The 16,630-nt window shown below is 37.4% G+C and overlaps 1 protein-coding gene across 1 annotated transcript in view; it reads left to right on the forward strand.

Moving 5' to 3' along the window:
* Positions 1 to 16,630, forward strand: part of LYRM4 (LYR motif containing 4) — an 85,254-nt gene that overhangs the window by 15,183 nt on the left and 53,441 nt on the right. The window contains exon 2 of the mRNA XM_030943369.1: positions 5,740 to 5,860. Coding sequence (XP_030799229.1) covers positions 5,740 to 5,860 — 121 coding nt within the window. The remainder of the gene's footprint in view (positions 1 to 5,739; positions 5,861 to 16,630) is intronic.

The following is a 16,630-nucleotide window of genomic DNA, read 5'->3' on the forward strand; positions in this document are numbered from 1 at the left end:
GTGCTGTTCTATTCCAGACATACTTCTTAGCAATTGCATTGGAATTCTTGTTTTGTATGTTAGCAGAAAAACCAAGTAGTGGCTGGTAGGTTTCTTTCTGTAGGCTTTTTTGTGAAGACTGTCTAGTAACTGTGCTTCATTAGAAAATTCAAGAAAATAATACTCTTTTTTTACCAGTTTACCAACAGTCTAATCTTTGTTCTTCCTTACTCTTGTTTCCTCCTTTCCCAGCATCCAGCCACCACCCTGACTCCCCCAAAGAAATCCTGGTTGCAAGAATAAGCTTTGCTTTGAATTTTAGAAAGCAGGCAGATATAGTTGTTGTTGTTGTGCTGTAACTTGAAGTGGCAGTGCTGAAAGTGTGTCTAGTGATGGAGTTTGAGAAACAACTTGTTGATAAAATGTTGTGTTCACATCCCTCTGTTGGTCTTGGGTTTAATTAGACCAGTCACAACTACTTCCCTGTGAGTTACTTACCTCTCAGTCTCAAACACACACCTGTTGTCAAGTGTTTATTTTTTAGTGTTAGATGGTAATTACATGCAGGTTTTGCTTCACTTTAATTGGTGTCTTTTAAGACATTTATAGAGGAAAAAATATTGTAAATACATACATACACACATATATGGAAATATACGTGTGCACATATATGCATCTAAATAAGCATTCCCTCAGAAGTAATTTTGTACATGAAGACATCTTCACTAATGCTAATAAAACTTTACCGTGAGCTAAAATTATTTTTCTGCAGATGATTAAAAAGCTTTCCCTTTTTAAATGATATGTAATGCTGAAAATTTATTTGGGCAGATCTCATCTAGTGCACATTTTGCTAGTTATAATGGGAAATTCTGAAAATTCATCCTGTTGCTACCATAAGTTAATAGATGTTAGTTGCAAGACAGCAGTGGTAAGAAAATATAGTTCAGTTAAAGCAAACAGACATTTTATGAAAAGGGTCCCTCACTTGATGTAATGCTACTGTATTGCAAGTGAGCATCTCACTTTTGCACATTGTGTCTTTAAATAAAAGCATCATATTCTTCATTCCAGAGCTGTTAACCCCAGTGGGCTTCCTGGAGCTTGGCTACTTCTCGCTCACCTTAATTTATTGAATATAACTGAAGCTAATAAGGAAAAATGCATTTTATTCTAGACCTTTTTCAAAAGCCTTGAATATGAATATTCTAACCTGGTGGCCCCTTCCCTTGTGATCTGTTTTGCTTGCACAGATTGTGTACCACAACTGTCTGTCCTCTTCTGTCTTCATGTGTGTGCTCAATGGCCAACAATAATAATGTGATAGCCATTGTGCTCCGCAGTGTGGTGCCTGTGACTATGATGTGACCTGTTAATATGTTGCACTTGTTGACAGGTACAAAGCCGAGATGTCAACATGTTTGTAATGATGTCTTGGAAAGGTGAATTAAAGTTTTAGCATTTTGTGATACTGGTGAATGCAAAGTGGTGCTGAGAAAAACATTGCTTGGCCAGGTTTATTTTGAAAGCTTGGAACTGTGTACTTAAGCAAGTATGCTTGTGTGACGTTTCAGCTTCTTTTCATTTAGCGGAGCACGAAGATTTTTTGGTTTTTTGGTCAGGCGTGACATAAGTAAACATTTTGAAATAAAATATATAAGTCCCCAAGCAGTTATCATTTTCTGAAATACCTGGATTGTGATTTCATTTTTCATGAATAGTCATTGTTTCATATTTACTTTTTGTAGACTTCATTTTCATGAAGACACGTTAGGCTTTTGATTGTGCTTCAGAAAAGAAAAAAGAGGAACTCTTTGAAGGTAGAGTATTGGGCCAAAGACTGCTTTCTCTTTAGTTTTTACTATTATTTGGCAGCGTTGTAGTCTCATAACATTAGCAGGCAGTGCCCAGTGCCTGAGAGCCTGTGGTAATGTTTTGGCCCTGGCCTGGTTCTCATATTAACACCCAACCATTCCTGCCTTCTGCTGATGTGCATCTGTTACCTTGTGTCACCATGCAGCCATCACACCAAGTCTACTGCCCATTGAGGACATCATTTTGGTTTAATTGGGAATTAATTGTGTGACAGATGTGCGTAAGTAGGGATCACAAGAGGTGTTCTGAGTGTGCATATGTATGAGAGCTCTGAGTGAATATATTCAGCTGTACACTCTTGCTTGGGTCCTGCTGTCACAAGTCACTGGAGGAGTCTTTGCAGAAGATAGAGCGAAAGATGTTCTCTGTTCAAATTTCAGTGTACTTGGATGATAAAAGCAAAATACCTTGTTGTGTCTTTCAGCCATTTTTCAATATCTGCTTTCAAAAAATGGGTGAGAAAAATAATGAATGGTGAAATGTAGTTTAAGACTTAATTTAAATGATCTTTCTTAATGAATACTACGGCATTAGGAACTAGGCTTTTCCCACAGTTCTGTGGGAGCTCTTTGAGTGTACTGTATCCAAAACTGCTTTCCTATTCTGTTTCTCTGGAGAGTTAGCTTGGTACCTTCTCACTGAAAGGTCCTCTTTGTTTGTGTGACTTGCTTGCCCTTTCTAATGGGATCAATTGTAAACTCCGTCCATCAAAATCAGTACTGCTGTATTTCCCCCTCCTCAGTGATGTTGCTCCAGTTCCATGGATAGCTGATGAAGCTCACTAATTTGCAAAAAAAGCCCAAAACAACTAAAAATGAAGTTAACTCTTGTAGTAGGTGGCCTTCTATTTCCCAGGTTGGACTGGCTCAGCTGGGGCCAAATATCAGACTGACTGTGCTGGTCTAAAGGGGACAGAGGGAGGGTTTGTGTCTGCCAGGGCAGTGAAATTGCTATGTCTCTTCTTCACATTGGCTTAAACTTGTTGTAGTTCCTTTGTGCCCCTCTGGGTAAATAATCATCCATAAGGTACAGCCATCACTTCACTTGCCAGTATTCTTTTCAGCTCTCACACTGTCTGCAGATAGTGCTGCTTTTAGGATAATGTAAAGTTTTATGAAGACAGCCATGCATTCTCAGCCACTGGCATTTCTAGGTGTGCCTTCAAATGTCACAGGTTTGGGTTTGGTGTGTTATGCTCCTTGAGCTGAAAATACACTCCATTAGAACAGCTGATCAGCAGACCAGTCTTCATCAGCCAGAAGATCTCTGGAGCAGTGCTCTGTAAATAAACCCCAACAGATACAAGTCTGAATGAACAGGTTATTCTCAAGCATGTGTTGCTTACACACACTACTATGCTTTCAGAAGGGCTTAATTTTTCATAAACTAGAAGCAATATTGCATTTCTTATGGTAGTTCTAGCTTTTAATGCATTCTCAGTTCAGAAACTGTTGAAATGTAGAGAGTGTCGAGGTGCTGAATTGACACTGCTCACAACTGTTGTTGCATAGAAAAAGCTGTTGTTTAAAAGAAAAAAACACACACATACCAAAAAAAAAAAGCCTTCCTGTATGTTTATATCTTGGCTTAACACTTTTCACTTAATTTTAGAGAATTCGAATGTTGGTAAAATATTTCCCTGACACCTCTCAATGGGGAAGAAAGAATATTTAACAGTCATTATAGTATTGGTTTTGAGCTTTGAATTGAGCTCATGCTTCTTTTAAGTGATACATTAAATCTCAGTGTAACTTTGGTAAAGAGTAGTGCCAGGCTATAGAGCTAGTCTTTGAAGTGTGTTTAGAGATATGGATTTAGCTGTAGAATTAAGATTGTGTTAAAGCCTATGTAAAGTAACTTCCTTTAGGTGTTAAAGCTCATAAAGATTAAAAAACTTAGAAGGTAAAAAAATAGAAGGCAAAAACAGTGCAACTTTATGATTATAGATAAAAATTGGTCTGTTTTCTATGTACATTTCTTTCTCAACAATTGTCGGGTATAATTAGAGGAAGAGAGAGAAAATGGAACAATTAACACACCATATGTACAAAACAAAACAAAACAAAAAACCACCTCCAGTCTGTAGGTGTTAATACTGAAAAACATTTGGTTTTGTCCCATCTATCTTTTTTATGTAGGTAGCATTTACTCATTTATATTGCATTTTGAAAGACTTGTACCACTAATAGATACATGTTGTTGTTGTTGTTTTTTCTTTTAAGCTAAATATATATGTTTGTTGTTGTATCTCCTGGAAACCTGTCCTTTCTTTCAAAAAATATTACATGTTTTGCACAGTTTAACCCTACATATGTATATGGGGTGATTTGAAATCTCTCCATTATCAAGCAACAGAATTATACTATATATTAATGATTGGGGGTTGTTTCTTTTCTAGAAGAAATAATCAGCTTCCCCTTCATGTCTTGCTAGGACAACAGCTGCAGATGAGATTGAGCTTCCATATTTAATACATTCTATTAACTTCACACATCCAAACACACACTGGCTCACTCCCTGACGCACCCCAGTGTCACATTAGAGGTGAGCAGGCCCTAATTAAAAGCAGGCACCATCTGCCGGAGTTCGGTGGCAGAGTGGCACTCCACAGCCATCCTGAGTCCTGTGATTGAAATGTATTATTTATGAGCTCAAAGACAAAACACGTTTCTTGGCTGGTGAAAGCTGCATTAGGGGCTGGATAGCACCATCTAATGGAATGGAGTGCCACTGGCTATTCATCTTTCCTCTTCTTCCTCTCTCCTCAGTCTTCTCCCTCAGTAATTTTATTTTTCAGTCTTGTCCTTGGATTTTCTGTGGTAGTGTTTCAAACAATTTTGTATCTCATGTTCCACTTCTATACAAGATTGGAAAGAGTTGTTGAAATATTAAACTAATTGTGGGGGAATTTTGCAGCCTTTTGTCTCCTTCCAGTGCCACGCACAGGGTTTTACTCTCTGTAGCAAAAGTGATACTGATGTGACGTGGTGGCACAGAGGAATACGAGGAAGATAAATGAGCAAGATCAGTTTACTGCATTTCTCCAGTTTTTCCCAAGGACCCTTGTAATGGAAGTATCCACTGCTCTGTCTGAAAATTTTATTTTAACGTGGAATTTGGCCCTGATTGCGGGGGGAGGGAAGGCAGGACAGTACACTACAGACAGTGTGAAAGTTCTTTACTGTGTTGGAAAGAAAAGGCAGGATTTGGGGAAAGCTGCAGCTTTGGACCTTCCTCTCTGCAAGCAGAGACCATAACCTCTTCCAGCTTGCAGAAATCATGTTCTGTTATTGCTTCTTAGCGGGGAAATGGATGAGGAGGTGTTGGACTGAGGGGTGAAATACACTTTGTCAGGAGAGGAAAAGGGTGACAGAAAGGAGCCCTTTTTGTGTTAATTGGTCCATCAATCTACATTTGTTGACTACTAGACTACAACACTGCATCTAGTAGAAATGTGTATTGTGACAATGACCTTTTGGATATGCAGGTTAAGAATAGTCACGCTGATTCAAAATAATGAATGATTTTCTGGTCCTTAGCCTTTTTGTAACATTCTTGAGTTTTGCGGTATTCCATGCTGGGCATCCAGCAGTATGGCTTCAGCACAAACAAGCAGTTAGGACTGGACTGATACTTGAAATATGACATTTTTCTACAGTAACATCTAATAGAACCACTTTTTTTTTAAATTACAGGATCTGATCGCTACTTCAACTCGGGCAAAACAAAACCCTGAATAAAATGATATGTGTCTAAAACTTATCTATATATATATATATGGGAGCTGTGCATTTTATTTTTTGTATCAGCATGTTTTAAAGAATGTTGAAATGACATAATTCATGGCACATCTATGAATACATTCCTCTTATTGTTTGTGTTTAGAACATACGCCATCAGAAGGATAAAAGATGCCTTTAGAGAAAACAAGAACATAACAGACTCTGAAAAAATAGAAGAACTACTGAATAAAGCCAAAGCAAACCTACAGGTTATTCAACGGCAGGTATGTTAATTTCTCTAATTTTTTATGGAAGTTGTTCACTACTCATTTAGCTGTCTTATGCCACTAGAGATAAAAAAAAATATTTCCTTGCTAAAAACATTTCTAGATGAACATCAGTTTTTGTCTGAATTTGTTTGTCTTTCATCATAGGTTCAGAGGGGTGACTTTGACACTGACTCAAAATAGTCTCACTTTTTCTGTGTTTGTTTTTTCGCATCTCCAGATACAGTGTTAGAATAGTAACAGAACAAGAAATTCCTGAAGTGAATTAAGTAAATGCTGACTAAATGTGTCCAAACGGTGATAGATTCTCCTTTGGAAAATTTGAGTCACTAGCAATATTTTTCTTCAACCTTGTCTGAGTAGCATTTATAGCATCTCTGTTCCTTCCACTAGGTACCATGTTGCTAAGAAATGAAGTAGACTTGGTTGAAACTTCAGATACTTTTTAAATTTCTCATTCATACCTGCTGTCTATCTAAAGTGACCACTAAAAATTGGAAGAAAGAGCTCAGTAGTACTTTTATTAAACACTGAATGAACATGTGCACCCGCTCCTCCATTATTTGCTTTAATATGGCTCTTAAAACAACCAGCAGGTCAGTTAGATGGGTTCTTATTTTGATAGGGAGCTGGGCCCTTTGATTTGACAATTAAGTATGGATGCTTAGGTGCGAGTTATTTTTTTTTTTAATTTTCATCTCCCAGGGTGTTGTTTTGTGCTACCATAGTTTTGCTATCTTTTTTTAACCCAAACACTGCTAATTTTTTATTTAAGTGTTTCTTAAAGAAGCAATTTGGATTGGATTGTTCCAATGCAATTACATTTGAATGCTGGGGTGTTTTTTCTCAGATCTGTAGGTGATAATTGGCATTTTCAGCTCTTCTAATTCTTGCTTAAGATAAAGTCTTGCTAAATAAAACTTTCCAACTTTTTTTCTCAGCAAAACATTATTCTACTGATCTGAGTCCTAATAGGTCTGGGACAGATTTTAAAATAAAACTCCTTTTTTCTCTCTAAGTCCTATGTAAACCCAGATTACCTTGTTTCTGTAGATCCTAAAAAAAAGATATTATTTCTCTAAAACAGACTTCACAGGCTGGACTTCTGTCTAGGGTAGGGGTCTTGCCTTGCAACTTTTTTTAAGTTTTCTTTTAGCCTAAACATTTTCCCTCAGCATCAGACAGTATCTTTCTGTTATGCATTTATTACTGTATCACTGGGACATACCGGAATAATTCAGAATGGCCTCAGTTGTTAAGTCTGGAGGGTTTTGCATGTTTGTTTCAAGCATTAGCTATAAGGGCCTTCTCCAACATTAAAACCCAAATTGCTGAAGTTGGTTTTAAATTGGATCACTGTCATTCCATGTAAGAATTTCGGGGAAAATATACTTGAAAAGCAAGGAATATTAAAGACACTGACACAGCTTTCCATTTTTAACACTGCTAAGACAGTGAACCTTATGTTGAAATATCTCTTTAATGTTGCACTTCTAGACATTTTCCAGAGAAAGTACAATCATGCTGCATTCACTTTTGGAAGGGTTTGTCTTACATGTTTTCAAGAGTAATGGATAATAAATGTTATTATGCAGTAACATAATAGGCAATGGAACTTTTTAACAAAAAATAATCAGATAGGAGAAAATTATTTTATCAAGATAATTTTTTGACATGCATCCCTGCAAGAGTTGATTGTTTGGGTGTTAAAGACCTTTTTTTTTCCCTAAAAAGTTGCAAACTCTTGTGCTTTGCAGAACTTATGTTTCAGTGTCATCTCACTCCTATCTGTAAAGCAAGAGATAAATGTTGTAAAAACAGCAACACTGTCTTAAAAGTTTTTCATCAGGACTGTTAACAACCTGAGCATCTAAGTTCATATTAATATTTATTTGGTGTCAAATTTCATCATGCTCTGTCGAAAAAGTTCAATTTCCCTCTTTGTTTAATTGAAGACCTAAGTAATGAAGTCATCTCACATTATTAAGACTTTATATTTAAAACTAACCAAGCATAATATAAAGCGCTTTTACTTTTAAATGCAGAAGCACTGAAGTAAACATGAGATCTAGCATACAATTTTTTGCTAAGTTTGGGATTTACTATGATGTGGTTCATCTTGGTATTGCTGACTTTTTTCTAGTGTGTCAGTAGAAATTAAATAATATCCCTCTTTGCTGACAATTTGTTGTTACTCTAAAATCAAATGTATATTCACTTTGCATTCTAATTTATGGTTTAGTCATCAAAGTGACCATTGAAGTGTAAGGTTCATAAATAACTATTTGAATCAGCCTAGTGGGAAATGTGAAGTAGTGACAGATTACTGTCATTTTGTTCATGTCAGTCGCTGTACAGTTTGCTGGAGTGTTATAAAAGTAGCTTTATAATGCTGAAAAGCGTGGAGGAACATTAATCTCCAGCTTAGTCCTCCTCTGCTTATTATTGGGTTTGATTTTATAATAGCCTGGCTAACCAAAGGGACAACTCATTTTCAACACTGCTGGCAAAGATTTTTGTGGGTGTGTGTTTACTGTGTAAACAACAAAATTTTGTTGTTTACACAGTAGTTGTTTTGTCTTTCCTGTAGAGAAGGGCGTTGTAAGAAATGCATTGTCACAAATAAGTGTGAAATAGAAAGTTTTAAAAAGTTTTGAGGTGAAGTCCGGAAGGTGTTTGGGGATTATCATAACAGCCATTTCCCAGCTATGCTAATATGATTTCATTTGTGAGTTTCTATTACTATTAGTATTCTAGTACTAGTATTAGTTTCTAGTACTATTAGTATCTAGTACTATTACTATTAATGTTAGTATGTTAGTGGTAGGGTAATTTATACTGAAATGTACTGCTGCTGAAATTTAAGATTTGTGAAAGCCACTTTGAAGATTGGCAAATACTGAGTGTTTTGAAGTTTTCTTTATGCCATTCTGTCTCTCGGGTTTTGAACTGAAAACCTAACAGTGAAGTTCAAAAGCAATAGTAGATGTGTGTGCTCTGATTAAAGCCTTGTTTTCACTTACAGGATATCTCATTCTTCTGTAGTGCTTTCTCCTCAATTTTATATTGCAGCTGGAAACTGCCAGTCATCTTGTTGTCCAGCTAAGAAGGATTACTCAGTTTTTCTTGGCAGCTCTGAGCCTTTGTTATCAATTTTACTGGTTTTAATATCACACAACTACAGTACTCTTCAATAAAAGGGTTTTAATATTTCACAGCTTTTGTTTGTCTCTCTAAATAATCCAAACTGATGAGAATCCTGGTTTGCACCAGGATTTGAATCCTGGATCAGGGAGACAAGAGATGCACCTTGGGTGTTCAGACGGTCAGGACTTGTGAAGCTGCCTCCTTTACAGCTGGCTGCTCATCTGTGTTTTTTAAGGGAACAGATAAACTTTTCTTTTGGGTCTGAGCTGTTTTTCCTTAGGCTTGACCTCTCTTATGCTTCCCTTCATGAAGGAATGTGGTGTTGATGCAGGAAACCTCAGTTAGAAAGGTTCCGCTGATAATGATAAATGCTGAGTACTTGCAGCATTTTTCATGTTTGCAGCGTGTTGTAAAGTACATTCTAATCCTTGAAATATGCATTGCTTGTAGTAACTTTAGCTCCATTTCTCTTAATGAAATGCTTCATGACTATGTCTTGATAAAAGCCCACATCATACTTAGTGTAAGATTTTGGTCTCATATTCTTATGTTTTTCCATAGTCAAAATTTTTAGTATGGTCTTGTGCTGAAACTTGTGCAAAATAAGAACAAATCTTCTGGATCTTTTATTTTTCAGCAAGCCAAGCTGCTAGTGCAGGTGTGTATAGCCAAGTACTGTGCCTTCTTGAGGTGTTCATTAGCAGTATCTTATCTTGGCAAAATTTTGAATTTAGGTAACACTTGAATGGAAGTGGAAATTAAATGGAATCAGTGTACTGATACAGCACTCATATTATTAGAATTAACGACCATAAAGCCATAAGGAAACTTTCTGTTAATCAAAATAACATAAATATTAAAGCATGTTTAATAAATATTAGCAAGACAAGCAACTTCAATTATAGGTGCTATAAAAAATGAAAGGTAGAAGTACTACCCTAGTTTACTGTGCCTGGTTTGAATTGACTGCTCAGCCTTTGAGCAGCAAATATTCCTATATTAGTAATTGTCAAGGTGTATTACTTCTGGACTGAAAGCATTTTGTTGAGTATTTGGAGGACTGGTACCAATTTACACAGTTGTGAGTTTGTGACATTGGAATTGACTGTGTGAAGGAACTTACCGAACTTTAAGAAATGTTCTGGGTATCTGAACAAGTTGTGATTATAGAGCAGAGCACTGTAGGCTGGATGCCCTTTACAGGAGAAGATTCATTTTGAAAACTTTTATTAGTATTCGTTTTGGGCTACAGGTTGTGTTTATGTCTACATTTTATGAATATGTAAGAAAGTTGCAAAATGGTGTGTAATGTGATTCATTATGTAGGCAGCAGTTCTGAGGCCAAGAGGAAAGAATAGCTGGAAAAGCCCTTTGAACACAAGGGGCAGCACCACACTACTGTTCACGAATGGGTTTAGTATTGGCAAGTCATGTCTTCCTGCTGGCAGACAATTCTCTTGGAGTTCTAATATGGTTCATTCTTATCAAGCTTGTCACTGCAAGGAAGTTCTAAAATCACAGATTATTTTGCTGCTTTTCTTTAGAAGCTCTTTGAATTTTCTCTTTTTTTTTTTTTGCAGCTTCACAATGGCAAATACCCATTTGTCTACAAAAATACAAATTTTTATACCATAAAATTCAGTACAGTTCTTAGATAAGAGAGTTGCCCTTGGAAATCTCTCATCTGGATTGCCCTTGGAGTTTGCTGGGACTTTCACTCGTGCCATGTATTTTTATTTATTACAGTTGGACATCATTTTCCAGCCAGGATAGAGCTGACATTACACACAGAGAATTTTTCTTACCTCTCTGGCCATTTAGCTATACTTAAAGCAAGTGTAGACACAGTCAAGTTTTCCAATGCTTCATTCACAGTAGAAGAGTGGGAGTGAGTGGCATAATCAAACAATGGAGAAATGTCCTGGTAAAACAGTTTATCAAGTCGCTGCATGATATCCATGAACTACCTATACAATTCTAAATCCTTGGATTGGCAGCTAGAATGTAGAAAATGTTTGGCATGAGCCTCTTGCATTTCTCTTGCTCCTAGCCTGTTGCAGTACTGGTAGTCAGTTTTTAATTGCTTTTCCACGTCATGAGTTCTCACTTGTTTGGTTCCTTACCTGCAATTACCAAAATTATGCTCGAAGCTTGTGGCAAAGCCACAAACTGAATTCAAATCAGCTGACGCAGGGTTCAGAAGCCACTGGCGGCATTTTCCTGTGTTTGTTGGTGGTTTTCATTTTAATTTTTTTAAAATTTCAAAGCTCTTTGGGGTGATATTTTTAGGTATTTTATTTTCCTTGAGGTAGTTCAAATCCTTTTGTTATGTTCATGTTGCCTTCACAAGTGGTTTGAAAACTTCAAATACCTAATAATAGTAACCTACCAGGAAGCATATGATTAAGGAAGACAATGGAAATCCTTAACATATATTAAAATTCAGAGCTCTTGACTTAGAAAGAGACACAGATGCAGGTGAAGGAATGTAAAACATAGGATGGATGTTTTAATACCTGTCTTTCAGTAAACAAAAGAAAGCTTCAGACTGAAATTGGGAAACAGTAAATTCAGAGCTATACTGGTTTTGTATTTCAGTAGGAGAGTGAATATCCATAAGGTTTTGGGGGTTGAAAAGGAGGAGGAACAAAGAAAAAGGTGTTGTAGGAGTGACTTTGAAAAAGGGTTGTAAATTTAAACAGAAACCCAGCTGAATCAGAACTTGTCCTTTCACAGAACTTGTTAGCAGTGATGCTGCTTTGGCCAGCTTTTCCAAGTACCTTTTTCATCTTGGCATGTAGGCCAGCTTTGGAGATGTGCAACATTGGAACAGATGCCAAAAGCCCAGAGCTGTCGTTTCAGCTTAATTTCTGGCATCTGAGGGTGCAGGAAGTGTAATAGACATTTTACTCGTCTTCAGGTGGCATGGCTCTCCAGGTTACACCTGTGTGAGTCTCTAGAGCAGTGTTACTCCTTAGGCTTTCATTTAACTCTCCTGATGGAGAACAAGATTGTGTTTTCACAAGTGATTTGCTGTTGTTCATTCTGCTGACTAAACTACAAGTGGCAGGTTCTGTCTGCAGTATTAAATTCCAAAGTAGACTGTGCATTGAAAATAACCTTTAGGCTGCCAGCAGAGGCGATTCAGAAGTGGAGTGAGACTTTGTCTTTCTGATGTAAGAGCTTAGGGTAGAACACAGCATTTGATGTATGCAGTAACCTTTCCTAAAAATAAAGGCTGCTGAGTGTTGGCCAATGCATTTAAAATACTGTAATTATCTGTCATAAAGAATTGTCATTATTTTTGTTGCATGTATTTAATGGCTAATCCAATGAGGTTGGGGCCTTATCATAAATAGTAACAGTAGTTATATAATACATCCAGAGCTGTGAGCACCTGGTGTTCTGCGCAGATGAGGGCTGTCTGAAGGACAGGAGAAGGACTTACTTTCTCGTGAGCAACTCAGTGTGGCAGTGTGTCACATCCAATAAAGCAAATGCTGAGTGTAAACTTCCACATGGAAAAATGTAAGTTTTATCAGCCTGGCTGGTCAGTAGCTCCTTGAAACAGTTAGGAGCATTAGCCATTCTGTGCTGAAGAAGGCATCAGAAGCAAGGAAGGATCACATTTTCTGGCAGATGTGTCCCTCTGCCATTTGCCCCTTAGTGCTTTCTGCTTTGCTGTATTTGGTGTCTCAAGGGTTTCAGCCTGGGCTGTAAATGAATATGTCATTAGGGGTGGCTGTTGCAACAAAACTTCAAGGAGGCTTTTCCAAATGAGGTAACAGCAAGTGTGTTTGTGTGTCTTAGTTCAAATAAAAAATACTGTCAAGAGTGGGAAAGTAGAAATAAGTGCTTTAGTTTTGATCACAGAGCAAATGACTAAATGACTTCTGCTGTGTTTCTAATCTGATTATGTGATCTTGCTTTGATGCCTGTCAGTCTGGTTTGCAGTGGTGCCCATTGAGGGACGGTTTGAAAACTGAGTTTCTTGCATTGAAATGTATTAACCTTTGAGCAACTTCTTGTCTTCCTTGCTCTGTGATGTCTGCTGCAGAGCAGAACATTTGTGGAGGTTCTCTTTTTTACTGAGTAGGAAAAGGAGAAGTATGGCAATCTTGTGTGTTATTTATGAAATGTATGACCTTGTAAAAGCCTTTGTGTTATGTATTGTGACTTACATTCACATCAGAATATTGGTCTCTCATGAGAGTCCCTTCTCAGGGGTAAACCAGTTTTAAGTACAGCTAGACCCTGAGGAAATTAGAAGGACTCCTGTTTTGAGGACTTCTAAAAAAGGGAGAGAGACGAAAGTGCTGTTATTGAAACAGTGATCTCTTGATCTCTCATTGTTTGTTGGTTGCTTTTTAATCTGTTGTAGTTTTATTTCTTTTTTCCTTGCTGTGAAAACTTTCCATCCTGATTTTGTACTGCTCATTGGAAGGAGACACTATCAGATTCATTGGCACTGCAACTGAGCAGGCACACTTCCCTCCAGGAGGAGCTTTGGCACATTTGTCTGGTGCCTCTGATCCCCAGGAGGTTCTGCTCTGCTGCCCTTGAACAGCAGTCTGTAATTCAGGATGACAATGTTGGTATTGGTACTCTCGCTGTCTGACAAGTCATCTGGTCCCATAGCTGTGGTAAAATAGGTTTTTTAATGACATTTCTCCCCCAACCTTATGCTCAGTCATCAGTCTCTCAGCATATTACAATTTCAGTTTTTCCTTTTACAGAGGAAAATTCCAGAGTTTTTCCATTTCCAGCTTCCTCTTCCAGGGAAGAGGCTCCTCCTGAAGCTACTTGCATTCTTTTCTGGCCTTTCAGATGAACATTGCTTCTGCCCACAGCACACCGAGAATATGTTTTAAAACTTTCCCCTGCCACTCTGAATCAGATGCCTTTTATTTGTTTCTTTCACAGATGATTTTTCAAGTCTAAAGAATTTATTCTTTTTTTTGTTCTCAAGATAGGGGCAGTTTGCAAAGACCTCCATTTGCCTTATTTGCTCCATGAATCTGGTTTCATGACTGATTCATATTTGCCCATCTAATTATCTTCATGCTTCTGTTGGTTGTCACTAAAACTTTTCCACTTTTCCAGTTTCAAAGGTGACGCTTGCTTCTTTCTTACTTCAAAATTGCTTGTCAAAATGTAAGCTGTTTATACAATCCACTAACATTAACTGTCGTTTTACAGAACTGAAAAAAACAGTTACTTAAAAAAGAAACAACCCTCTTCATGGTCCCTTGTGTCTGATATGTCTGCATATATTGTAATCTTGGGCATCCACTGGGCATTCCCTGTGGGTTATCATAGATCAAACATGGTCTCTGTCACCAATACCATTTGACTGAATTTGCAGCCAGGTAAATTCACAGTGATCTACTTTTATTTTGACAATAAAGATATATGTGGCCTTCACATAGGAGCTCTTTCAAGCAAAGAAGCTTTATCATTGATGTGTTATTTTACAGTTTTGTCTTTTTTGCAGTAATTCAGATTCTGTCTAGTGTCTCTGTAGTAAGCTGCTTGTATTTGAGGGAAATGTGTTTGATCCATGAAGTTGTGATGAAGGCCAAGCTTAGGGAAGAAAGTTGCTAGACTCTAACAGCAGCATGTCTGATCAGGCCCTTGGAAGTTTAGGCAGGGAAAGCTGTTTTCTAGACAAGAGTGTAGAGTGAAGTTTAATTAGTGTTTACGCAGTCTCCTTGGTACTTGGTGCATTGCTGCTGTCTTAGCTTTGGGCTTTCTGAGGTGAGCCTGGGTTTTTTTTGGCCATTAAGAGCTACAGCTGCAGTGCCCTTCATCTTTGTGACAGGCATTATGCCAGTACATTAATTCTGGAAGCAAGTAAAAAGAAGAAGAAAGAAGGAGCCCGAACTCTTCCAGTCACAGTTAAATCACAGTTCGACTGATTCCTGTTGTTATGCTTTCTGGGGTATGTCAGATATATGTTTCCCCTCTGAGGTCGGTGCTGCCTGAGTGTCCTTGCTTGGCTGTTGACTTGGCAGGAAGTGAAGCATTGCTAAGCAGAGTTTTGAACTCACCTTTATAATTTTGTCACCAGTAGAAAATGCATAAATGCATAGTTTAAAACAAAAATCTGCTGTTTATGTTGTAAAAATAAGGTCCTGTCCCTCATCAAGGCAGTTATGAATATTGCAGTGTAGTGGCTAAATAATACATTCATAGTTTTTCTGCAGTGAGCATAATAGACTTGCTGAACAGTAGCTTTGATAATTCTTAACCATATTTTCATCCAAGTGTGTGGTTAAAGAGAGCATTATGTGTCCTAATCCCGTAGCCTTTCACATTAATACCGATCCTGTTTATAATTCTCTTGATTTTGTTGTTGACCCAGTACTTTGGTTCTGTGTTCAGATTATCTTAACTTTAAATGAAAATATTTCTTGTCTCACAGAAGTTTAATTTCTATGCACATTTGTCAGTGGTGAATACTTAGTGGGAGTGATTACTCTCTAACTGCTCATGCCAGTATACCTCTGGGAGGTTAATCAATCTTGTGCGTTTTAATTGACATCAATAATGTGTTTACATTTATCAATATTTCTTAATTGTCAAGTTATAACTGTGGAACTTCAATAATAAATCATACCAGTGGTTAACTTCATACATTAGATTTTTAAGAGTCTCCTTAAGCACTTTGACATGTTGTAAATTGCTTTTAAAATGATGTATGTATACTCATGGGGGAAGAGCAGATAAAAATTGGTATGCAGAGTCATGCTGTCAAATAATACTGCAGAACTGGCCCGTTGACAGTAACATACCTTTACCACATGTAGGATATGCTTTATGGGAAGAAAATTGGAGTAAGTATTTTCAAACTGCTTGTTTTATTACTAATAATTTTGTGACTATGACAGTGCTCATACATTTGTTGTGTCATCCCCAAGGAATTGTCAGGGCTGTGACTTTTTCCATTCTCTCAGCTGTTGAGGCAAGACAGAGGACAGAAAGAATTACCAGTTCTACTGCTCCTCTGCAGAAGTAGCAGTGAGTTGTGGGAGATCAAGGCATCCTGATTTTGATGGTGCTTTTCACCGATGTCCTTAAGATATTGATATGTTTAAAGACTTGGGTGCGCAGGGAAACAAATTATTTGCCCAAGTTCACAAAATACGCTTACACCAAGAATTAAGGCATGAAAGTCCAAGTCTTCCAACATATACCTTCATCATCTGCCTCACTCTGTTCTCTGTCTCCTTTAAACCCAAGGAGCAGTATTCTGAAGAAGGAAATCTGTACAGAGAGAAAGCTGGCAGGATGCTGACCACATTGTGTCAGTCTTACCATGTTTTATGGGCTACATCCAAGACAATATAAGAACTATAAACCTTGCCTAATGTGCAGTGAAGAAAAAGATGATGCTGTTTTCTAGGTAAGTGAAAACCACTGTGAACACCAGGAACATCAAGGCTGGGTTTTATTTGAAAAGACTAAGTATTAAATATTCCAGTTTAGACTAGCAGCCATTTTGTTGACTTCTTGCAAATGTCATGAGTCATAAATTAAACTTCTCCCTCCTTTTTTGAATGAGACAAGAGTGATAAGAAACAGCTATTAAACAAAATTATAGTAGTTACCAAATCCAAT

This window comes from Camarhynchus parvulus, chromosome 2 (assembly GCF_901933205.1).
Source record: "Camarhynchus parvulus chromosome 2, STF_HiC, whole genome shotgun sequence".
Lineage (NCBI taxonomy): Eukaryota > Metazoa > Chordata > Aves > Passeriformes > Thraupidae > Camarhynchus > Camarhynchus parvulus.